Raw genomic sequence first — 26,154 nt, forward strand, 5'->3', positions numbered from 1 at the left:
TAAACTCTCACAAGATGTTCTTTTTTTAGCGGAAACCTTTCCGTGCGACAAAATTCTTGTCAGGCATAAAATCCACACAAATTTTGCCGGAGATGTGCGAATATTTGTGTGAGATATATTCAATGTTTCAATAATCGTCAAAAGCCCTTTTTCAGGAATATTCATGCTGAAAAACGCTCCCAATCGAATGGAGCATATGGGCAAAGTGGAAGATCGACGAAATTTAATTTCACGTGACAGTGACCGAGGAAAATATCGCAAACAAACGGCTCAGTCATTCCAAGAAGAGGATCGAAACTGTATATCAATCATACATTGTACAGTTGCTATTTCTATTTATCGACTTCTTCTTTGTAATATATATGTATCTCCTAAGAAAATGTTGAGAAAAACCAAACATTTTCACAATGTATGTAAAATTAAATGGAGCTAACGATCGATACTGAAGCTTGTCAGATTCGAGAACGAATTGTACATACGCTTGAATTATTCATATAATAATAGTTCAAATCAGAAACGTTTGAACAACTAGTTTGGACAGTTCCGACAATATGAACTATTCGATCAATTAATAGTCGTTGAAGACGTGCATTGCAAATGGACAAAAGTTTTCTGTTTGTAGAAAACCGGTCTTATTTTATCTCCGATTAAGTGTCAGTCGTAATTGATCAGTTCTGTCAATTTATAAATTTATTGAATAAAAATTTATCAAGTTGTTTTATTTTTGAACAAAATTAAAATACTTGAAAACAAAAAAAAAAGAACGTGCCAACAGCACACGGTGTTCCCAGGCGGTCACCCATCCACGTACTGACCGTGCTCGACGTTGCTTGACTTCGGTGATCAGACGAGAACCGGTATTAGATTTAACGTGATATGGCCGTTGACGTAAACGAATCTTTTATATCACATTATAAAGTACTACATCTCTGTTTTCTTTCTTATTCTTCCCGTTTTTTTAAATTTATATTTGAAAAATTCGAGGTGCGAAATACAATAAGTGAAGAAGTGGGGAAATAAACTGAGATAAGTGTCGTAACGTGCAAATTTCCGACTGTTGCTACAAAAATAAGTACTATCCGATTATATATTACCCGTCACAAATACCATTAATTGGTAAATCAGTGATTACAAATATCATCAATTGATAACAATTGGTGATTCGTTATCTATGATTGTCATATTATTGATATATATATACCCAGCAAACATCACGTGTCAGCACGCCGTGAAAGCATGTCATGTGAACAATATATTGGTACAGTGTTGTTCAGTGATGCCACGCGTTGGTATGCTAGCAAATTGATATCATGACATGCTAAAAATAATGAGATAAATGACGACAGAGGTCGACACTTTTCAATTTGACGCATATTCTGCTTGCACAAAGCTTGCATAGAGTGGTAAGCGTAACGTGTCATCGCGATGCTTGCTAGATGAACTTGTATCTGGCAATCACAGAGACATCACGCTTTGAAAGCATGCTTGCATAATACCGGCATGTTGCCACCATTTTGTTTGCTGGGTACATATATTATATATGTAAGTCTAATTTATTTTAAAAAATCATAAACATTAATATATACATATGTGCATTTTAATTTATTACAATATATTTTTACACATTATTTAATAAAAGATTAGTTTTATAACATTCTAAACTACATAATGGTATTCCAGTTTTTGAACATGAATATTTTTTTGGATTTTTACACTGATTCACACCACAAAAGATTCGTTTCGGTGGACTTTTTCTAAAACAGAAGGAATATGAAGTTTTAAAAAGGTCGCGCATTACTTAAGTCGTGATCGTAAATTGTATTAGAAACTTGTGATATATATAGTATATACATATATATATAATTATATAATATTGCACTTACTCTTTGGCGGGACAAAGTGGAAAATCTTCACCAGGTGGTAATGATATAGAACTTCCTTCGATTGTTAAACGATATGTTACTAGGGGCACTTGTCGCTTGGATACTCTTCCCTTGCTGATGACTTTGGACGCTTTTGATTCTTGCTTCTTGAGTAGTCTTTCCATCGTTTTTTTCTGAAAAAAAATTAATTTACCTTGTAAAGTTTTCAATCATAAATAATTAAATTAAATAAAAATAATCTTGTCAATTTAGTTTTTAAGAAAACTTATAAAAAGCAGTACTTTATCTTTTTCTCTTTTTTCATCAGCAAGCTGTTTTCGCTTCAGAGATTTTAGAGCAGCCTTCTGTATAGCTTCTGCAGTCATGACCTTTTCTTTATAACCAGTAGGTAATGACATCAATTGTTCAACACTCGGATTAGGTTCTGTATCAGTCTTTCTCTCGAACATTGCTCTTTGTCGAGCTGTCATTAGTTTGGGATCTTTTGGCTTAATCTTTTTCAATTCATCATCGACCTAAAAATATCTCTGTCTTTATTAGTATTTTATAAATATTTTTAATCTTTTTTTGTTGTAAATATAAATTAAATAAAAATATAGACATATTTAGTAATATATCTACTATATCTATATTTGTATATTATATAAAAAAGAAATACCTCTTCTAGCTTGCCGGATTCAATAGCATCTAGCCATCTTTCTTCTTCACTACTGGTTCCACTGTCCTTCCCTTTGTTACTTTTTGGAAGTTTTTTCTTTGCAGTTGCTTTTGGAGAAGAGGCAGTATTTATCACAGGGGCACTCAAATTACAAGGTTTTAATAATTTCTCACGTTTATCTAAGCTAGAAAAATTTAAATTATCACATATTTAACTTTTTATATATAATGTGCATTAAAACATATTATGATGTAATACTTGTGAAAAAATCTCATAATGTCTTTACCTCCTTTCATTGTCTTTTTTTATTTTTATTTTTTTTTTATCTGGTGATGAGATATTAACAAAACCATCATTATCATCATGCATAAGCTTTTTCTTCTTGTGCTTTTTATGTTTATGTTTCTTATGCTTTTTTTGTGGTAGGACATCATTTGTATCTATATATAATAAATATTCCATCTTAGCATTACAAAAATTTAAAGTTCTTTTTAAAACAGTGTCTCACAAATAAGAAATATAAAAATTGTATCCAGAAACATAGAATTATTACCTAAATTTATTTCTTCCTCTGTACTGATATCTGTCGGTTTACCCATTTAAAAAACTTGAAGTATAAACAAATATCTGCTTACACACACAACTGTATATACCCAGACATTTACCGTGTATACATATAAAATTTCAACGTATTTGACGTACTTTCTAGTAATGTGTACAATCGTATATATACATATATTAATAAATAAACGTATATACGTTAATATATAAATTTTCGAGTATCGTCACATTCACAATACTGTTTTGAGGTTATGGAAAGTCAATATAACAATTTAAGCTTGGTTTGGTTTGGTGCACTTGTGGCTCTTGGATCGTAAAGGTTAGTCCATATGCCATTCACTAACAATTTAAGCTGAATTCGAACTGCCATAGCATATAAAATTCATATCAGAGAGAAGCCTGAGAGCGGCCAGGCCCATAAGAGAATGTGTAATTGCTTTTCAGCTCTGTAAGACGCAATGTCCATGGGTGGTGTACATTAGCAACTACGTAGCCATGTCCACGAACGACTTGTCAGTACGTCAATACCGACTGTCTTCTCTTTGATGATCATGAGTCTATTAATTGATGGTGACCAATCACAAGTGAATAATCAAGACTATTATTTCATTGGCCGAATTGTTCAACGTGATTAGTCAAGTCCGCGTTTGTATGTTTGTCTAGTGTATATCGAACTTAATATATTCAGCGTAATCTTCAAAACGATTTTAATTCTTGAACTGCGTTCGGATGTTTACAATGAGAAAATTTACGGTGTATACAACGTGAACCATAGACAAGTTGGATTGCATCAGCCATATCGGTTGGATGTGCGCAGTGAATATTTTTGGACAATTGTCGGTGTTTTACACCACTTTCTTTATTATTATCTTTAATTTAAACAAATGCACAACTCCGTGGCTTGGCGTCAGGAACCCAATCCACGGTTTTAAACCTGTTATCAAAAAGACATAGAATGGCGTATGGACTAGCTTTATAGGTCTACTGAGCCAAAAGAGCACCAAACCGTGAACCATAGACTTTCAATAGTTTCAATGCTGACAGGCACTAACAATCATCGTTGATCATCGTAACACAAACTAGGTATAGACGAGCAAGATAAGTTAACTATGAAATAGTTATTTTTATATTATTTATCAACCACATAATAACAATCAGTAGATATTACAAAGTTACTTAACGCACTTGATGCAATTGGCGTAGCTCATATGTCCTAAACTTTCAAGCTTTACTCAAGATCAGAATCTTGAGATATGCGAAGGTCAAGGTCATTGTAAAAAGGTTATGTAATCTTTTCTTTCACATGTATTTTACTTATACATCGATAATTCAGTATCAAAAAGTATATTTTTTATTATACACCTTTACTCTTTTGTTTGAGAAAACAATAATATTGGCAACATAAATTATAATTATCTAGTAATAAACAACTGCTTCATAACAATACTATTTATATTCTTGTACTATACATTTTTCTCACTCTCTTGACGGTAGTTATATATAATATAAAAGAGAAATCAGATAATAGAATGTATATTAGCTCGTTTCGAATATCAAGTCCATGCCCTTGTTATTGCCGCAAGTAGGAAAATCGATTGGTAGAGGCGGCAAGTTTCGATGGAGCCCGACTCTCATTAGAAATTGTATGCCAGGTCCAAAGAGTTGTGGATATATAGCAGTACTTCTCGCTTCCCACAACCAATAACCTAGTAAGCAATCGTAAAATTTATATATTCAGTAAATCCATTTTTGATACCCCATTATATAGATAGATGTGATATATGTTTACCTATATTGTCGGTGTAAAACCGAAGAATAATATAGCCCTTGTTTGGTGTCACGAAAGTATCTTTTCGCACCGGATTTCTCAGATTCCGATGGATTTTCTGATCACGATCTAAGGATACAATTTCTTCTTTGGCAATAGGCCTGTCAAAACTCTTCAGGCCCACGACGCTACCGTTGTAACCATGCAAATGAAACGTATAAGACACATTGCCTCCAAAACCTAAAAAATGCGGTTTCTATACGATAAATAATTTTTTAATCCAAGTAATGACATACTTTATAACATTTATTACGCATATACAGACAATTACCTTCGTTTATTAATACAACTTCGATTATTTTTTGCAACGGCACTTGAACAATTTGCAAACACTCGCAAAACAACGGTGTGTCGGCACATTGGCTAGAACGTTTGTCAAGAGAGCAAATTAATTCTCTGAACGCATCTTCTGGTTGCGCTAATATCGGAGATGAAGGATATTTGAAAGACATGCCATTAATCTGTGGTATTTTTTTTACGTCTTTGTCTAAACCTGAAATGTTTTTTTATATGTGATAATGATCAAACTTATTGCTCTGTACTTACTTTTTAAATGTAAATTACAAACATACACATAGCTTGTAAGATCTTGAAAGAAATATATTATGATATGTGTGATATGATATATGTGCTTTTATTTAGATTAAAAAACTTTTCTTACTCAAATACGCTGGATAGTATTTCGAAACATAGATGTTGTAAGACTTGTCCGTCATCTCATCTGTGAAAATCGAAAAAGCATTCGAGTCGACAGACACATAGATTGTTTCGTCTGCCTTTTCTTCCAATTGAGAAAATTCTTTGCTTTTCAAGTCCAACGAACAAATAACATTTTTCGATGCTCTGTGACAGTCATGACCACTTTCAATGACGTTAAACATTTGATCGTGAAACTTATCAGTTGCTTTTATCGTGTGCGAATCCACGTCGGCATCTTCGTACAAAATGTGCGCCTCGTGACGTAAATCTCGACAATCTCGAAGGCCTTGTATGTCGAGAGCATACTTGCCGACCGCCTTATCCGTCATTAGAATGCTGTCGAGTCTTTCGCCTAAAAATAAATTATAATATTAAGATTTTTTTCTCTCCTCTCTTTTTTTATATTACGTTTGTTCGAGCAATTTCTTTGCAATTATTGATTAGTTATAATTTTTTCTAGCTTAGATAGTTTAAAAATACTAGTCTTTTTTTACATTTTCTGAAAATATAACGTCTAGAGAAATACTTGGCTTGTAGTTTGATTATCTAATTCAAACTATTAAAATTGTATGAGTTATTCACGACAAATTTTTTGTTCAGTTTCTCTTACGGCTTACACGCGTAGCCGTTCTCAGAAATATAAACTACAGTGATGAGGGATATGAATAAAAACATCTAAAGAACGCCACAAAAAATTGCTTTTTATTCTTAACTCAAAACAGAATTTTTAAACATGATCAATTGTTTTTTTTTTTTTTTTAACGCCAATAGAAAATTTCTTCAAAATAGAAAACAAAAACATTTTATTGATCACCAATAACAATAAAAAACTAGCTATACCTACTAACTATCTAAGTCTATCGAAATATAGTGATGGATTGGATAAATTTTCGAATCTCGTGTGTCTAAACCTAAATATTGAAAGGGATACAATAGGAGCAACAATATTTGTTAATACTATAAAATGGTTATTTTGAAACTAAAATGTTAACGTTTAATACATAGAATAAACGTTTACACGTTTGGGTATATATAAAACTATAAAACTATAAAACTATCAAATAGGAAGAAAAAGTGAAGTACGGCGAATATTTAAATATGAATATATAATGTTTGGGTGTGTGCACATTTATTTTTCAAAAATACGCGAATATTTGAAAACAAATCGTTGAAAACGCACATTCTATTGTCTGTTGAGACTCGGTGTTTTAAGTGTGATAAAATATCGATACCAAGTATATTATCAAGATGTACGTTTAAATTCTTTCTAATGGAATTCATTTCGGTATTTACGTGTATATAAGCATTTTATCGGAGTAAAATTGTATTGTAGATTAATCTGAGCCTGCATAATCACCGCTATTTCATATCTTCGACTCATTTATCGCGGACATTTAAAACCTTTACCACTAAGAAAGAGTAACTACAGTCATCGATCTATATCGAAATGTCGATAATTATAGTATTGCATTTGTAGGAAGTTAGAGCATGTATGTATCATGCGATGTGTTGCGATCAATATCATATGGTTACAAACAAAACGTATCGCATGTTGATCCGCATTCATATCTCATTGTCACCAGCGCGCATTTCTTCCGAATAGTTAGAAAAACATGAGGACGATATTCGGTTTTTCCTTGTGTTCTCTATTTGCATTTTTCGCTGCGTCAAGTCAATTTCAAAATTGAATAACAATTAATCAACAAACACGCCAATAGTCAAATATATTTAAATAAAAACAAGAATAAACATATTGTAATATATATATATATAGTAACTCTCATTAATTTTAATGATAGATGTTTCCTAACAGACGCGCACAGCATATATACAAATATGTGAACAAAAACAATTTAGAATAATAACGTTAAAGAATAACCAATTTGTCGATTTAATGTCGACACATTCTTCGCTTAAACACTTAGAAAAAATTTTCTATTATACAGTCTTCTGATCATCAATTCAGTCTTCAAAAACACCCGTTCGGCTTATACAAAGATGGCGACGATGCAAACGGCGGTGTAATCGGCAAATTCGTGCGCGTTTACGAATCGACTTACTCACATAAAAATTACCGATAACACGTTGGATCAGGGTCCAACATTGACCTAATTATTGGCCACGTTCAGCAGAACTTAATTGGCATAAACACTTTCACATTTGCACAATAGATCTAGAGGAATACGCCAATTACAAACAATAAACACACAACGCTGAACTAAATTCTCCTGAACGCGGTCATGTATTCGTTGCTATTTAGTGTCCGAATGAGAAAATATTACACAGAAGAGAAGACAATTCTCGCATTTGGACATTACAAATCTTGTCTATATACTTTTACTTTGTCGCGCCAGTAACGATATTCTACTCGGAATGGTGTTACGAATCTTTCTTGGCACAATGCTAGAACCAATATTGGCAAAGAATAGCATTGGCTCGTTTATGAACTTCTACATGGGCAATAATAATCGTAGTAACTTCTACATCACGTAAATATGATTATTTTTTTCTTCTCAAGTCTAGAATGCACGAAGATTTCACTTATCGCTACATCTATCTTTACAAGTTCAAGCTCGTCGAAGTAAATTGTAAGATACATGAATATGTGTATTATTATTCATGTCACCGCAGCGCTTGTTACGCACGACCAATCATTAAATGTTGGTATATTATTGTTCTTTTCTTATTAAATGTGGTTGGTTTTAAATATGGTTTATGTGTTAAATTTCATTCGTTTTACTTGTCCCAATTTTACCACCGTCTTTTTACAACCATCTCAAAGCCTACTTAGATCAAAGCAAGTCTTGCTCGTCACACCTCGAGCGAACAAATCGATGTCGATAGCGACGATGTGCCATGAATGCGACGATTAATTATCGCGATGTCTCTCGCCATGAGTTTCCACCACAGTTTGGCTCATTAGCGACGCGTTTGGGCGTAGACCCCGATTTCCGCCTCAAAGAGGATCTGATTAATCCTGAGTTTCGCGACCGATCTTGAATACGAGTCTGGGATCTCGGCGAGCTGCACAGCGATACTCTCGCCAAACTTAGCGAACTCTTCCCTCGTTTTTTTCCGCTCTTTTTCATCCGGAACGCCGGACTCAAGCTTGATTTGTCCCGATTCGCCGAGATCGGCCGGGGAAGTGTCCTGACTGTGTACAGAGCCACTATACAACTCTATCGCTTTTAGACTGGACGACGATGACTCCTCAGCGTCTTCGCTCAGAGATGCGTTGAAGGAACCGGTGCCGGAACCGTTTGTCTCTTCATTGTCGATGAACGTTATGCTTTCCGGATCAATGTCGCTCACAATGTATTCTTCTTGCAGCTTTGATTCCTCCTCGACTTTCTGCGAAAAAGGGATCAGGCTGGATCAGGGATTTTACCGCACTCGAGCGATGGCGCGCGATACAAAGAATTTACAGTTCTCTCGATTGTCAGTTGCAATTACTTGAACTATAACACAATCGGATTACGAACGTTGCTCTCATTTATGCCGCGTTCGCACGACTTAAATCTAATCTCACGCGTCGATCTTCGAGGAAGACTGCAGTTGAAACTTTCACATGTGTATACGTTCCTCTATAAAACTTGAGAAATTGTGCGTCGCGCTATTACGATAGTAATTTCACTTATATCTTAGTTTACGTAAATGTTTGTAGCAAAATTCTATATTAGACTTCTTGCAAAAAATATTTATAACACTATGTTTTCTCTCTGTTCGTCAATTGATCGGCGCATCGAAGTTTTGCGCATGTTACTACTTGCACGTGTATACAACGAAACGAAACAAAAATCAGCGGATCGCTGGATCGAGTCGGACAAAGGCAAGAATCGACTCGACTTTTCTCGAGAAATGGAAGATGACGCGCGGTAGCGCGTCGCCGCCGAGTCAACAAAATTTTTATCTCGATCGGCGACGCATCGTGCGTTCCATTAGGGGACGGTAATCGTTTCTGTGTGGAATCGAGAATTGTTGGACGTTTGTACGTGCGATTGTAACTCGTTTGAATAATTTAAATATCATTTTAAACATATATGTAAAAATCGGCGTTCCAAAAATATTACCGTAAATATAAAAGAATTAATCACAGCCAGTCCACGCTCAATGTTATATTTTGCTAATTGAGATTCTTTGCGCAAAATGATTCCCGTTTTACGCGTGTGCGCGTAGACACAAATATACAGAGAAAGAGAGAGCTATGCTTTGGTAAAAATCTAAACAGTAAAATTATAAAGAAATCTGGAAAACCAACATCAGTTGTCAATTATAGCAACAAGAACAAGAAATTCTCTCCTCTCTCTTTCGTGTATTGAGAAATGTATCGTCTAAAGAGGCATGGTGTGTGTATATACACATATACACTCGACTTGTGTAGTAAAATTTCACACAAAAGCCGATGAATAAGCGTATCAACAACACCCCGAGTGTTTCTTTTTTTTGTTTTTTAATTTGTCATTGTACCGCTAAGAAGATCTTCCACGAGAAATCACTCGAAAAAAAGAGAAGAATAGCGTGTGTGCGCACACGGGCGATGCGTTTTTCTTCCGCCTACCTTCTTCCGTTTGCTGTATCTACGCGTGCCGAATTGTAGAAACTGCATGGCTTTGAAAGCGAACCACTTAGAAACGTATACATCATCCGGACCGGTGGCGGCGTCGCGGCTGTTCTGAATCTTGTGTACCTCCCGCGAATATTGACACTTGAGATTTGTGATCTTCTTTTCGACCTCGAGAGTGTTGCAGCAGAGGATCTCGGCAAGCTCCTGAATGGCTCGTTTACGTTTTGCACGGTCCCGATAGCCCCGGGCGTTCCAGTCCCAGAGAACACGCCGTTGTTGATATTCGCGTAGCAGCTCCAGAGTCTTGTCGCGGGTCCACTCCATGCCGACGCGCGTGGTAGTACTCAGATCGTTCCAAAGCCCATGGCTGTACATGTACGCCAGTATGGAGCGCGTTTAGATGTCCTCGACGGTGTCTTTTTTTGCTCGCGGAACGCGTGCGTGTGCGCGCGCGCGCGCGCGCCCACTGAAAGCGGGGCTACGGATAGATATCGGTAGGTATATCTCCAAAAAAACGATGAACCGATTGTCTAATAAATTGCCGAGGCAAGAACCAACACGACGAAAGCCGCAGCCGCGAAACGAGCACGCGTTTTAATGATTTTTGCGCGGGGCTCGCGCGCGCTTGGCCACCTTCCTTTCTTTATTTCTCTTTGCGGAAACCCCGGCGAGAGCACGAAGACGGCCGAGTCTGCGCGAATGTTCGCCCGCCACCTCGCCACGCTGTGTCTCACCATACCACGTCGCTTATCCAAGCTTTGCTAATGCTGTTATGAGAGAGAAAGAGAAAGAGAAAGGAGATCTCCCTTTATATACTCGCAGCGTCTCCTCGCTGTTACCATCGCCACCGCCGATCCTGCCGATGCCACCGATGCCAATGTCGAGCGTTGTCTTTCTTTCCATTCCAAGATCTTTCTTTATGAGCGCCAGGAGACACGTTGGATCAAGGACAACACGTTGAAATTGCTGATGTTTTATTTTATCATGCAATTTTATATGCGCGCAGAATATAAACACTAAGCACTAAACACATACACATATATGGCTCACTATCTCGAATTTCAAGGTGCTTATTTTCCGATGCGTATCATTGCCAAGATCACTTTGCCATCTTCCATTGACTATCGTCATTCGGCTTTTTTTATGATTTCTTGATTACTTTACGCTCTCTCTCTTCTTTCTTTTGTTCATCCAATTATCGTCGTCACTTGGCACAACGGATGCATAAAACGGGAGAGTCACGTGTTGGAGTGCGTGTGGAAGATTGATCGGAATCAGTATTCTATATATACGTGTGCGTGTGTGAGTGTGCGCTCGGTTTCAGACTAATGCGTTTTTCTCTGTATCTCTTTCTTCTTCTCATATACATAGAAATTTTTTTTGTCGGTAGACGAAAGTGCGCCGCAATACTCTTGTGTGTCATAATATATATAATCTTACTTATATAAAGTTATTACGTGGTTGGGTTACAGTTAATTAAATTTGATGAAAACAAACGAACATGTACATATGCGTCTCAACTTGTACATATATATCTCTCATATACTTTTTACTTTTGTCTCGTTTCACCCTTGTCATCATTTTATATATTCTAAACATTTTAGCAGTAGATAAAACCTGAATATTTTTATTTATAAAAATTGCACGCGCGGTATATGTCACTTGCGTTTTCGTAGCACGTACCACATGTACGATATATACGTGCTTATTAGAGCTGTGACTTTTTGTTGATTGAGAGTAAAAATACAGTTGCGTAATACTGAGAAACAACCGAAGTATCAAACACATACCTGGAAACAAAACGACATGCGTGCCCCTCATCGATTGTACAGGGTTGCCATCAGCAGCCAGTACGTGAAGAGAGTGTCCATGGACGGACAATAAAATGGGACAGTCGTGAGCGATGGCATTGATGAGACGTAGTAAATAAGGAAACCCATGTTTCACTTGTACTACCGCTTCCCGTTCCTATAAAAAAAAAAAAGTACATCCTAAGATCTTAATCTAATTTGCATTTGTACACATTAATGTACTTTTTAAATACCCTTTGTTTTCAAGCTGGTCTTGAAAATGCAGGAGCAATATTGCATATATCGCAACTCGGCCAGTTCCAAACTAAGTTGGATCCGGGTACGCGAGGAAGAGATTTTAGCCGTGTTAGTAATAATTGTGTGTATACCTGGCCGTTTACGAGGAGCTCGCTCGGTGTGGGTGGATACAGGTATGATTGCCGTGTCAGCGGAGTTGACGGCCTTGATGACAGTACGAGTATCCTTTCCAGAGTAGGATTGTCCTGCGGTCCTCGAACTGTTAACGACCCGTATATTCCGTCGCCCTGTTGCGATACTATAATGATCTTCCTCAATCTTATTTTTCTCGTTATTAGCTCTGTGGAATCGGACCCTACTCTCCCTCCTTTATACGCTTTACGCGCGTTCGGCGAGTATTACCCTTCGGAGAAAAAATGGACTCGAACGCGCGAATCAAGAAGGCGTTTTCGCGAAATATTTCCACGGAGACCGGACACTCTTACAACATGCGAATAGATCGAGATTTCTTTCCGAACAACACCCTACGATATCGATACCGCTGCGAACTGTTTAGCGCGTTATAAAGACAAATATATGTGCGAGAAAACGCGACGCTTGCAAAGAGCGGCACGCGATCTTTCTTTTGTGATAAAGAAGCGATGAAAAGAGAGAAGAACCGCTCCTGCTGTTTCGAGTACGCGAACGTTATTGATCTTGCTTTTCTTGATGCGAGCGCCAGGTGCAGAACGACGTTCTACGGCGTAGACCGGAGTCAAAATGAAGCCAGTCGGCGGAACGTAAAAGCCGGAATTCACTTGGAATATATGTGAAATTTTTTCTATTTTGTTCATTTATATCGTCGCGCGATTCTCACCACGGCTTGCTTAGTGCACCAAATAAAAAAAATAAAAAATTACAAAACGTTACGGAAGAAGAGAAAAGATTGGATGTATTATATCGTGCAAGTTTGTTATGCAGAGGTAAAATGAAAACAATATCTTGCGCGCAAAATTATAACTGTAGAATCCATGTACCTGAATGAGCGTGGTAGAAATACGTTCCTGTGCTATCGGGGTTTATCGTGTAGCGAAAACCAGTGAAAGGTAAGATAGGACACTGTGTTATCATGGGCACGCCGTCCATGTGATTAGAACCCTTTTGTCGGATCCCGTGCCAGTGAAAGGCCAGTTCGTCACTCCCTAATTTGTTGTAAACAAGAACCTCTAGTGTGTCTCCAAGACAAATCTATATTCATTGTAAAAATATATTTAAAAAAAATAAGCAATAAATTTAAATTTATGACAATAAGCAATAAGTTTTTTAAACACTTGTAAGTACTTAAAAGAAAAACAAGAATTATACGTTTTGGTAAAATAATAACTTAACTGATAAACTATTTATTTTTGTCTTTATGTTGCTCTAACGTATATATCAGTATACTTACTTCTATAGCTGGTCCTGGGCTTTTCCCATTAATTATCAGACGATTCCGTCCGGTGATGATATTTGCGCACGTGGACGTCTCGTTCTTGAATTTGTTGCAAAAGCTGTTAAATATTAGCAAATAATATTTGTATAAGAAATTTCATCGTAATATACTAGAAATGTTTAATAATAATGTTCATCACATTTTGATAGTGTATAAAATAATAATAACATTGTTTAATTTAACAATATCGTCTATATATAACAAGACATTTTGTACGTATCAAATGCACGCAATCTACTTAATAGGAAACAAAACCTTCAGGAGTTTGGAATTAAGTTCAGAGGTTGTATAGTTTTTATTGCGCAAAAGCAAATAATTCTTTTTTGTTATTACTTAATATGTTTCGCAAAATAATCGAAAAATTGATGTAGAAATTAAAAGTAGAAAGTATGTAACATTGAACAATCAGTTTAATTGCAAATAGATAAAAAGGCACGACATTCTCTACTTTCGTTCGTGCTGAGAAATACACTACATATGAGATACCACGCTATTATCCCCGCCTTTTTGCTTGAATGTGTAGTGTATAGTTATGTATGTTTTTTTTTTAGAGAGACGTGTGTAAGAGTAATAGCGCATTTTTAAATTCTATCAAAACCTGTTGCGCAAAGATGCGCTTGACGACTATCCACAGTGTATTTACCGTTATAACCGTTCTATTCTACTTTGCGACCAAGTAGAAATGCATACTATATATATAGCATTTTCTCTCTATTAGCATTACAAAACGCTTGTTAACGCGCTTAAAACTGAGAAATTATATGATAAGGATTATTATTATTTACATAAATATCTATTTTCTTATGTATCACATCATTAACATTATATCTCAACTTGCTAAATAAAACCAATTATAAATTACATTTCGTCTCTTACCTTAGACTATAAGATTCTCTGACGAAGAAATGATAGACGCACGTTTTCTTCGAAGATGTTTTGTCGAAACAAGGACGCGCACATTCGTGATAATCATTATCTATATAGAAATATATTTTTTTTAAATAAGAAAAATAACAATTTACGATAAATAACGATTAATAACAATTAAAAATAACAATTTACGATAAATAACGATTAATAACAATTTAGTTGTGCGTTAAAAAAATTTTATAAAAAATTACAAGTAATTTATAAATTGTGCTGATGATAATTTGTACATTGAATATATATGAAAAAAATCAATAATTTAATTACGTTAAATGCACAGTTATAATCTAATATAAACTTATATTTCTAAGGAAAATATTTATAAGTTTATATATTAAAAAAAGCGAATTACATATATAAATGTATATATAAAACTACCTGATATACACAGTGACTTACTCACCGAATGTTTGAGAGCACAAAACCAATATCGAACAAGAAACTAACATTAAAACTTGCAAATAGCAAAGGCACGACATGATAGCTCAGAATACCTGGAATGGATGTCAAGCAAAGACACGCACATAGATTCAAATGGCTCCTGCGCGGATCTACCGCTGATCCAGGAAGTGAACGTCAGTTTAGCAAACTGACTTGCTACTCAGAAGTTGTGAGAGTGGGTGAAAGCAAGAGACTTAAAGCTAAAGTGTTACACACACTCTTCCCCATTTCTTTTAATATTGCAAAGAAATAATTACTGCATTGTACATTCGCATAATCAAGTTCATCATTTTGTACCTCAGTACATTACAAACAAAAAAATATACATGGTAAATATTTACGTACGTATATATGTCACATTTATATTAACTCGCTCCTTTTAAATTTTGACAAAAATATATTCATTCAATTGCGTCTCGTGCGAGAAGATTTGAAAAGTAAAACACGTCGCTCAGCAGTAAAAAACGATTTTGAACATAAATACTTATTTAATTATAATATTTTAAGGGTTAGAAAATGATCGTACCGGATGTATAGGCAATGTAAGCATGCGCGTTTAATACTAAGATCGCTTCGTACATCATAGCACATGCGCATGGTCAATTGCTTTGCTTATTCTGTAATTCTATTGATATTCATGAAGAAGCTACTTTGAAACAGTCAATCGTCACGTTGATTGGTCACTTTGCTTACCGCTCAAGTTTTACCACTGCCATAGAAATTTCATCTTTACAGAACGTTTCAACGTTTAAGTTTCCGTTTCAATATGGCTATGTTCGAAGACAGACGTTCTTCACAATACTCGCCTGTAATTGGTCAATTCCATTCGTTTACTGCATGAGTTTTTTTTGTGTATTATGGCCTTAACAGTTTTCTAACCTTTACAATCGTTTTCACGGTCAGAAACGGCCGTTTTCGCAGTCTTGATAGTGAGCAGCGATTTTAATCATCAGTATTTTATTTGTCAAAATGTAAATTATAATTATAATTGTAACGCATTGAAACTTTCTTAAACATTTTGTGTATAAATAGTGGCGAGAAAGCTACGATTTTATACTATTTGGTAAAATAAATAATAATACACGTTGATCGCAACGTGTGTAGAATGTGCCAGAATGCGCTAGACTCTCTGTTGAAATATATATTTTAGATGGAGTCAATGGCTGTGGCAGTACCACCGGATTCTCCGAAGAAGGCTGTGAAATCCACTGCGGTGGTAAAATATTCTGCAGTTCAAACACCAGCAACATACGCTCAGTTGCAATGCAACACAGATTTAAATCATCCCCCCAGCAATTGGCTCAGCAGCTCGGCGGAAAGTTATGGCTTACAAAATGTCTGGTCTCAAAGTACAGGATTCTCAAGCTTTCGCATGGCCCACATGTTTCCTGATTGCGTTGGCGAAGTAGATGTGGTGTCAGATGCAGAAAATATAAAAAAGCTACTTAAACTGCCTTATAATCGTGGCGTCATCTCTATGATGGTGCATCGTATCGAAAACACATTATTACTGGATGATTTTGATATACACAAGTATCTTTTGAGACAAGCTGAGAATGACTGGGAATGGCTGAAGAAGTTCTTTTACGAACATATCTTCCAAAATCTTGGCGAAACAAAGAGTCTTTTTCACAAGGCATACAGCAGAAACAGTTTACAACAGAAGAACTTAGTATCTAAGTTTTTGTATCATTCTATAGTACTTGCAGATAGCAACAAGCAAAATGAGAAACCTGAGTTACCCGTGAAGACTTTAGAGCCCTGTCTGCCTGAGCCAACACAAGAAGAAAAAGTACCTGATCCAAACTACAATCATAACTTTGCAAGAAATGTTGTATGGACATTTGAGAATATACAGATGCTAATTGGAACAGATATGCCAATATTTGGTGGGCAGACACATCCATGTATAAGCTTACGACTGAGAGACATGTCCAAGCCTATTAATGTTTTAACTGGAATAGACTATTGGTTAGATAACTTAATGTGTAATGTTCCTGAAGTGGTAATGTGCTATCATCTGGATGGTATTGTACAGAAATATGAACTGATAAAAACAGAAGATCTTCCAAACTTGGATGATTCAAAGTTTAGCCCCAAAGTGATTAGAGATGTTGCTCAAAACATCTTGAGTTTTCTAAAAAATAATGCAACGAAAGCTGGTCATACTTATTGGCTATTTAAGGGTAAATATTGTATAAATTTATTAAATAAATATATCGAGAATAAAAATTAATTTTTGTTTTTTACAAAGTAGTGCACTTACACGTATGTAAAATATTTTTAGGTAAAGACGATGATGTTGTGAAGCTATATGATTTGACATCACTGTGCAGTGACGTTTCAGAAGAGAAAGGACAGAATCCCTTCACCGTACCTGTTGCAATGTTGTTGTACAGAGTAGCTCGCAACATGAAGTATTCGCCCGATTATCATCGTCATCAAGGCACAATTAGAATGTTGTTAAAAAATTGCGTTCAATTGCTGGCGAAAGAGAAGTATCCGCAAATTGTCACATCTGCGCACTTCATGCTTTCGGATTTATATATACCGTCAGATACAGATCCGGCCAGTCCGTCGAATTTATCAGATCAAAGTGACGAAGAAGACACTCAGAGCGAATGTAGCACAAATCATGAGACTGAAAAGGAGGATGAAGAAGAAGAAGCTTGTGCGGCAATTAAATCTTTGACTCTAGCCAACAGTAAGTGAGCCTCTGACCTATAGATTTTGCAAAATAACTAGTCGATTTAATTAATGTTTTGACCTAGAACATTAATTGTCTTTACAGTGAAAGAACAAACGTCACGTGAGCAACCAAAGTACAAGGCGCCACCGATTTCTGGCACCATAGAAGAGAGATGTATATCTGGATTGGGACACGTTGCTCATGGACTAAAGTGCCTTCGATATTTTCCGATAGAGGATAACAGCGACGAGGAGCAAAAGAAAGCGGAAGAATATGAGAAGGAGAGAAGAAAATACGAAGAAATGCATCCAAATGTGGCAAAACCCTTCCAAGCGATACCCATGCCTTACGCACCGTTGAATCAGCAAGATAAAGAGAATTCGTCGAAAGAAAATTCGGAAAACAACACTCCCGTGCATAAAAAGAAAAATAAACAAAAGAAAAGGAAGAATGAGAAGAAGGAGGGAAACGGCGTTGCAAAGGAAATATCGAGCGAGAATGCTCTGTTGTGTAAACCCAAAGCGGAGACGATACCGACGTGGCAAGCATCGAAGAAGAGCGACAACATTTGCTGGAGCGCTCATTTGAAAACGCTGTTATATGAGAAAGCCTCGTTGATATTTGCCGTGCTTGCCGAGAAGGAGTACGTAAATAAAAACTATGGCATTTCTCTGAAGTACATGTTAGAAGTATTATATTGTCAGAAGATATTGGAAATCTGCGGAGTGAGGAACGACAAATCGATTAGTTATCTGTTGGGTCGCGCGGGAGACTGTTGCTTTATGACCGTGCAAGACTGGTGCAACATAGAAAGGCATAAGAAAGACTACGAGACAAAAAACGAAATAGAAGAGAAAATTATCGAAGAATTACATAGCGTGAAGGATTTGGATATGGGTAAGTATCGAAATACATGTGCGCACAAATTCATATGATCAAAATAATAACAAAATTATCATGACGTGTATTGTGTTACAGATAGTGACGAATTATTGCCGAAAGGATTGGACAGTCTAGAATCCACTCTACTCTCTTCATACAGATGTTATGATAAAGCGTTATTGTTGTTAGAGCCGACGGATAAGGACAGAAACAACTTATTGAGACGATTGGGGAATATTCATAACGAACTAGGTGTTCTTTACATGAACCAAGCAAGTAGTATGTAAAATTTTTTTCTATCGATGAACATTGAAAATGCATATCGTTTGATTGACTGAGAAATTTCAACTTGACAGATCGATGCGTTCAGCTCGACGACCAAACAGATAAGTCGTCCATTAAACCGGATGTGCTTGTGCTTCTGACACGTTCATTAACTCACTTGGAATTTGGCGTGAGAGCTTTCGAAAAAGTTCACGACGAGGCCAATCTCGCGCTTTTGCATTCCAATACGGGCCGACTCATGCGAGTCTGGGCGCACATGGACGAGAAGCAGACCTCAAAAGTGCGTCATTATTACGACAATGCGATTGCAAGCTATCAGAAGGCTTTGCAAGTTCTGGGTAATAGAAAGACAAATCCATCGATATGGGACAACGTGAGCTGGGATTTGTCGACAACATATTTTAATATGGCTACACTGCTGCAGGATTATCCTTCGAGCGATTATAAGGTGCACAGAGATTTGATAGCTTCATCGTGTAATATAAGCAGATAAATTAATTCGTTTACTCTAGACGAGACTGTGACTACACAAAAGAATTATTATTCAAACGCATTACATAAAGTTGAATTGACCTTACCATTGCAGCCTGGACAGGATATGGAGAGAACAGTGGTTGATGTTCTACAGAAGGCGCTTAAGCATTGCGACGTGGAAACGCCAGGATCACGGCAGCCGATTTATCAATTCCGTGCTGCAACTATTCAACATCGATTGGCCTCGTTATATCATCGTATATACAGAGAACTCGAGTTAGATGCGGAAAGTAGCAAGAAAAAAACGAATTTACAATTGTGTAAATTATATTACGATAAAGCGGCAAAGTCGTTGCTATCGTTAGAACAAAGTTCGGAGTACTTGACGGTGCAACTGGAGAGAGTCGCTCTTGCGGAGTATCAAGCAAGTAGTACGTCTTTCTTTCTCTTGTTTGCTTTACTTTTTATTTAATTTTTATTTTGACGTAAAAGTATATTTACAAAATTTTTACTTTGACACAAAATTTATATTTGACTTAATTTAGATAGCACAACGTTTAATAACAAATTAAAAGCATACCAAAACGGTTTGGAATTACTTCTACAATGCATACCTATGTTGGAGATATTGTGCGAACGAAATAGCACAGCGAAACAAAATAAAGAGACAACGGATGATAAAGTAGAGGAGGATCGTATCGAACATGAAAAAGCGGAAGAACAAAAGTTGATGGATGAAGAGAACCAACTTGTTTCTTTGCTTGAACAGAGACTTCAGTTTATCTTACGATCGTTAACCAAGCTGTTCTTCAGTAAAAGTCCTGTACATAATAAAAAAGAGTATGTTGTTTTTAAATTTTATTACATAAAGTTTTATTTATCAAATATACATATGTACATGTATATATATATATATATAAATTAAAGTATAATATAATTTTTTAACGCTTTTGATAATATTTCAGACACGAGACACTTGCAAGTCTGTACAAGCAATGTTACACGCGAACGTTACGACTGGACACAATGTCTGGATTTGCTTTGATAAAACACGTCACGGAAGTTCTAAAAGAACTCGACTGTATGTTAAAACAGACGGAAAAACCTCAATCGACGTGTAAATAAAGTGTAATTAAAATGCTAACTATATATAATTAGCAATTCTCGCTACGAACGCTGTATACATACGTCGTTACAAGTTTATTTAATACGAAATGGTTTGTATAAATACGACATGCGTTTGTTTCGAACGATCATACACACGTGCTTAAGTATCAGTTTATCTTTATTCATTAGATGTAAACAAAGTTAGACCGACATACGCTATAAAGTGTGTGAGCGTTCGGAACAAAACGCATTTATTCTGTACATAGAGTCTATACGTAGGCTCTGACTCGATGAACCAAATGCATTTGGTAACTTTTACAAGATTTTTTCGGTACAACTATGGGTTGTTCGGAGAGTACGTAGCGTTTGTTTTTTTAATTTTATTTTTTAATACAAGTTTTAATTTAATTTCTATCGTACCGACTCATATAATGTAGCTTCTAGAACATGCACATATATACGTGCTGTTCAATTTTAGTATTTATGTCTCGAACAATGTCTCGTGTACATGGTCTCGAACATGTTATCTACAGTGATGTTACTTATTGGAAACTTTCCAAACAACCCAATAATTAAATCAATACCGCAGTGGAAAAGTTAAGAAGTAAAATTATATAAAACTTTACCTACGTGCGATACTTGTTTTGTGATAGATAACTAACAAACACCGCGACAATGATACGTGAAAAAAAGCATCGTATGCCGCAGGTTTAACCCTAGATATACACACTTAATGTCTGTGAAACTTCAGCAATTACAGTAAAATGACGTTTTTTTCTTGAATTTAAAAGAAACTTATGTCTCTGAATGGATTTTTTTTGGTACGTATATGAATATAGACTAATTCTGAATGCATAGACGTATTGTTCAGTCTATTTGCGATTGATTTAAAGACACTTAATTACAATATGGTAATTTTCTCTAGCATTATGATGTTTTTTCAGACCCTAGTGTGGTATCTACATATACGAAGGCTGCGTTCGTAAAGCGCGCTATTTCATCATTTTGTCTTTGTTTTTCATCTAATAAGCGATAAAGATAGAATGATGCAATAGCGCAAATAGTGCTCTCCCTGAACGCAGCCGAAAAAAAAATAAGTATGTATACCTAGGGTCAAAGAGTATTTAAATTGCTTTCGAAGAGTGATACATCTGTTCAATCTTTTAGTATTACGCAGAGAACGTTTTGTGTATATAAAGAGAAGAAGTAAAAACGATAATGTAATATTTATTATGTTTGTTTCGGATATATCGATACACAGAAGATATTGAACAAGAACAATCTTTCTGTTATTGCAGCTTTCCTATTTTAACGTATGTAAATAAAATGTATATTTTAAATACAAACATTCGAAAAATAATTTTCGAATTTATATTATCGGAGCGCGTACGCAAGAAATTAATTAGTAGCTTTTAAAACTAATTAACAATTTTTGATGAGAATCTTCTATCTGGCAATAAACGTTAATAAAATGACAGTTCAATTAAAATCGAGAAAGTTAACTTTAAATAAATCTTTAAATCCATCGCTTAAATCTAAGATCAGAGTTTCATATTATATACATATCTCTCTCTTTCTCTCTCTCGGATGTTACGTTTTTTCAAAAGCCAGATGACGATACGAGAGTTCAAACAGGTCTCCGCTCGGCTTCGCTGATGCGTGGCTTTGTGTAAAGTTCGTGATATGCCACGAGCTAGCGGGGTTGTGTTCGGCTCGGTCGAGCGAAAACTCGATAAAAAACTCATTTATTAAAGAATACGAGATGAACTGTTGTTGCGTGGTCGAAGGTAGAGATTAAAAGGAAGCGATGCGCAGAATAAATCACCGCGAGGCGTGATTGTACGTATATCATAAACGTTTTCGCGTCACCATGGGGCTTACTGTTGTGCCAACATCTTTCCCATCCTTTTCGTCAAAAGTATAATCTTACATGCGCTTGCGAAAAGAGAATTTATTAAATTTATATAGAGTATACGCATCTTTGCGCTTTATACAAGGCAGAGTCGCGGGTTAAAACGAATTTCCGGCCAGCAACAACGTGTAGTAGCTGCCACACGAGAACGGCATGCATATCCCGCGTAATATACGGCGGACTATTGCGAATAGGCAAACGCAATTGCGCACCAGCGCTTCGCTTGATTAATTTTAACGAAGGTAGGAACCAATTCATCGCGTTGACGACGACGACGACGGTGGCGGTAACAACGGCAGTGTCGACCGGTCGAAGATCGATGAACTACGAGCGCGCGACCAGCCCTAGCCTGCCGAGATATAACAATTCCAGCTGTCAGTCGCATCCCTCACGCTCGAATGGATTCGATTCCCTCTTCAGGAAAAGAGAGAGCGAGAGAAGAGAGGTACACTGGTAGAGCGTACGTCAAAAGACAAAACAAAAGGAACAGAGAAAGGGTCGGTCGCTCTTCGCGTTGTCTCCTTCCTGGTTTCATTACCCGCCCAATTCCGATTTTCCGCGGGCGACCGCCCATCAACTCGACCTTTCGCACTGACGAATTCGTCGATTACTGAATTGATTAAAAAACTGTTTCTTTCCTTTTGTTTTGTGTATTTTACGATTATATTGTGTCATAATAATGTTATAAATATTATTACAATAATAACAAAATATCACATAAAGATAAAATGGCGTTCCCGACTCGTAAACAATCGATCGCGAAGTTTTCGCAGCATTTTTTCCGAATTCTCCTCATCTTTGCGTCTCGCAAATAACCATCTCCTTCAATTGTGGGAGTATAACATCACAACCGATAACATTCCACACGTATCGTGCCAAGTTCGGCGAGATATCGGAACGGTATCGGGGATAAATTATAGTCCGCGACCAGGTCGGATTATTCCATTACGACCGGCTGGCGAAGCAAACGCTCGCCGTAAGGCGATCGGGGGTAGGTTTGGCTGTAACGCCGCGACATAACGTAGATTTTAAACGGCACGTTCGCTCCGTTCGCGAACACGTGTGGTTACCACGTCGACTTGGTGTCGACCGACGCGACCCCTGACAATCTTCTTGCAATTCCGGGGATACTGCATGCAGCCAGCCATCCACCCCCAACGGAGGGGTGGAACGTGAAATATTGGTTGGTGAACTGCGCGCCGGCGGGTCGCGCAAAACCGGCGAAGAGAAAGGAGGAACAGAGAGCGAACGGAGACGAAAGTTTCATATGCGTGTTGGAAATTTGAATAAACAGACGGTACGTGCTCGGTTTAAAAACGGCCTCGTTTCGCGAAAGAGGACAACCCGGATTCAGTTTGCCCCGCTGAATTATCGCGCGCGCAAATGTGTCACCTAATCCGTTTGTAATTTCAACATCGAAAGAAATTTGCGAAAGGTCTCATCTCGCTGAAATTACGTACGTTATCTAATAAATTGTGTAGGTAAGAAATGTCACAATTTACCTCACATATATTTACCATTCGCCGTAGCGTAAAAATATGACGTATTAAAACAAAATGACGTAAAGTTTCTCACGGTAATATCACGAATTTCTCCAGATAGATTTCGCCAACGTCCGGAAATACGCGGGCCATTACTGATTTACTGTCGACAATACGGAGAATCCGGTTTATACAAAACCTCATTGCCAGAGAGAATTATTTTAAAATGAACATGATGCATTTTTTTTTCAAAGTTTCGATTCGAAATTTGTTGTCAAATACGCAAGAGAAGCGACAACAGTTGCGTGCAACAAGTAACCGGACGACGCGCGTTACAATCGCGCGACATGTTGGAAAAATAACAAAACAAAAAAAACACGCAGACGTATTTATCGTCCGGCGAAAATGCCTTTTGATTTATATGACGTACGTCAAACGGAGCGCGAAATTTTCCGGCCGCGTCCTCCGCCGCGCGTTTTTACGAAGATTTACCCGCTGCGTGCTCCGACAGACGGGACGATAAGTTCTTCTACACCGAGCTCCGTTTCTCAGACGTGACAATGAAGAATAACACCTGCGAAAATCGCACCCTGCGAGATATTAAGTAAAAGTGTGATATGAAACCCATTGTACCTCGAAATATCGCGTACGGCACGATTTTTGTTACCCTTTGTTAATTCTTACGTAAAACGCACAAGCTGTACAAAAAGATACCGTTAACGAAATTAAATATTTTATTAAATTTATATTGAACGGTACTTAACACAATGGTTTAAAAATAAAAATATAACAATTGAGCAATGTCACGTTTTACATAGTCACGTTTTCTTTTACATTTTATAACACAGCTGTTTTACAGTTTACTGCATTACATGTAAACGTCCGAAGATCTTTTTCGAACTTCCGAATGCAGTTGTTGCCGATCTCGTTCTGCTTTCCACCTTCCGCATTTTTCACGAAATAAGGTCTTACGTCATGTCTACGATCGTATAAAGTTTTGTGTGCGTTTCATTGCGATACATCACGGCGCGAAACGTGGTTTCGGATAACCGAGAGGGATCAACGATTGAGAGAGAAAACAACAGGTTATTACGGCAGTTCGTGTACTTTTACGAATGGCGTGCTGTAGTGATACATATATGTTATATGTGTATTACAATATATATAACACACACGCACACATCTAGAAAGAGATCTCGTGTCGTCAAAAAATTCATTTTCACCGAAACATTTGTTGTTAGAACGTCGATGTTGAACAAGTGACGAGTTCAACAATTAAATCGCCACGTTCTGTAAGACTTAGATTAGAAAATACGTCAGAAATATAATTCTCACATGAAATTGCAGGTGGAAAGCTAGCGATGCAAAATAGGAAAGAGGCATTGTGTGCGCGAGACGTATCGCATTAACCTGGAGACTTCAACATTGAACGTTCAGCTGACAATTTCGCACGGAACATCCGCGATCGCCCGCGGCTGTTACAGAGCGCGGTCGTCGCGCTAATTAATAATGTCTCGTGTTATACCGATGCATCGCGATGCATCGGCAACCGACTGCAAAACCGGACTGCATTCCTCGTCGCAACGGGGCATTGTCGAAGCCGCGCGTTTGTGTTTTGTGTTACCCCCGCGGTAACAAATTCTAATCTCAGCGGCCATAGGCAGCCAGACGAGACGCGAAATTCAAATGAATTAATTAATAACTCAACCGTGCCGGTGTTCACGTCGTTTCTCGTTTTTCATTTTCCCTACTCGTCTTTTCCTCTCGCCTGTCTCTCTTCCCTCATGCGCTTTGGGGTTTGACCTTTCACATCAGTTCGTCAGTATGATATTCGGGCGTAACTCTGTCTTTCGCGCGCGCGACAATTTTCGAGTATTCCCGGGAAACGCTTCCGCCGATCTGATAAATATCCCGTGATAAATTTCTGTCGCTCATCGGCGCTCAATGTTTGACACGCGACGCGCGGATTTCGTGCGAGGGGATTTCGAAAGACGAATGGCGCTAATTAACTCTCCAATTGGCAGACCAATGGAAATGTTGGAATGCTAAATTCGGAGAAATGAAAAAGTTTTGCAAAATGTTCAATGTTTTTCAAATTTGATTGAATATCTACATATTTTAAAATTTTTATTAAAAATTTCTCTACCTACGCAACATGTTCGAGTTTAAAAGCACAATTTCCAAATTTCTTTAATTTATGAAATTATATTGTAGATATCCACAGAGAGAAAGAGACACTTCTCA

The 26,154-nt window shown here is 37.0% G+C and overlaps 4 protein-coding genes across 5 annotated transcripts; 1 reads left to right on the top strand and 3 right to left on the bottom strand.

Annotated features, from left to right (window-relative positions):
• Nucleotides 1-1,597: 1,597 nt before the first annotated feature.
• Nucleotides 1,598-3,371, bottom strand: LOC109852298 (INO80 complex subunit B). The gene is made up of 6 exons (XM_020423338.1): nucleotides 3,095-3,371; nucleotides 2,828-2,981; nucleotides 2,542-2,725; nucleotides 2,165-2,398; nucleotides 1,884-2,056; nucleotides 1,598-1,754 (listed from the first exon to the last, which is right to left on the bottom strand). The coding sequence occupies exons 1-6, from the start codon at nucleotides 3,138-3,140 to the stop codon at nucleotides 1,619-1,621; spliced, it is 927 nt and encodes a 308-aa protein (XP_020278927.1). The 5' UTR covers nucleotides 3,141-3,371; the 3' UTR covers nucleotides 1,598-1,618.
• A 775-nt stretch (nucleotides 3,372-4,146) lies between these two features.
• Nucleotides 4,147-15,465, bottom strand: LOC109852304 (laccase-14-like). Of its 2 annotated transcripts, XM_020423344.1 has the most exons (10): nucleotides 15,043-15,463; nucleotides 14,589-14,688; nucleotides 13,668-13,770; nucleotides 13,258-13,468; nucleotides 12,373-12,539; nucleotides 11,984-12,161; nucleotides 5,592-5,981; nucleotides 5,202-5,423; nucleotides 4,892-5,110; nucleotides 4,147-4,808 (listed from the first exon to the last, which is right to left on the bottom strand). In XM_020423344.1, exons 1-10 carry the CDS (start codon nucleotides 15,116-15,118, stop codon nucleotides 4,639-4,641), a joined length of 1,836 nt encoding a protein of 611 aa, XP_020278933.1. In that variant the 5' UTR covers nucleotides 15,119-15,463; the 3' UTR covers nucleotides 4,147-4,638. The 2 variants fall into 2 exon arrangements, with proteins under 2 accessions (XP_020278933.1, XP_020278934.1); XM_020423345.1 differs by lacking the exon at nucleotides 4,147-4,808 and having other exon boundaries at nucleotides 4,969-5,126; nucleotides 15,043-15,465.
• Nucleotides 6,386-11,951, bottom strand: LOC109852307. The gene is made up of 2 exons (XM_020423347.1): nucleotides 10,188-11,951; nucleotides 6,386-8,980 (listed from the first exon to the last, which is right to left on the bottom strand). Exons 1-2 carry the CDS (start codon nucleotides 10,566-10,568, stop codon nucleotides 8,549-8,551), a joined length of 813 nt encoding a protein of 270 aa, XP_020278936.1. The 5' UTR covers nucleotides 10,569-11,951; the 3' UTR covers nucleotides 6,386-8,548.
• A 508-nt stretch (nucleotides 15,466-15,973) lies between the features above and the next one.
• On the top strand, nucleotides 15,974-23,054 carry LOC109852303 (erythroid differentiation-related factor 1). The gene is made up of 9 exons (XM_020423343.1): nucleotides 15,974-16,051; nucleotides 16,231-17,266; nucleotides 17,368-17,784; nucleotides 17,872-18,666; nucleotides 18,748-18,930; nucleotides 19,008-19,384; nucleotides 19,523-19,841; nucleotides 19,956-20,250; nucleotides 20,376-23,054. The coding sequence occupies exons 2-9, from the start codon at nucleotides 16,231-16,233 to the stop codon at nucleotides 20,533-20,535; spliced, it is 3,582 nt and encodes a 1,193-aa protein (XP_020278932.1). The 5' UTR covers nucleotides 15,974-16,051; the 3' UTR covers nucleotides 20,536-23,054.
• Nucleotides 23,055-26,154: the final 3,100 nt, after the last annotated feature.

Source organism: Pseudomyrmex gracilis, unplaced genomic scaffold (assembly GCF_002006095.1).
Source record: "Pseudomyrmex gracilis isolate BER0280 unplaced genomic scaffold, ASM200609v1 scaffold_27, whole genome shotgun sequence".
NCBI lineage: Eukaryota > Metazoa > Arthropoda > Insecta > Hymenoptera > Formicidae > Pseudomyrmex > Pseudomyrmex gracilis.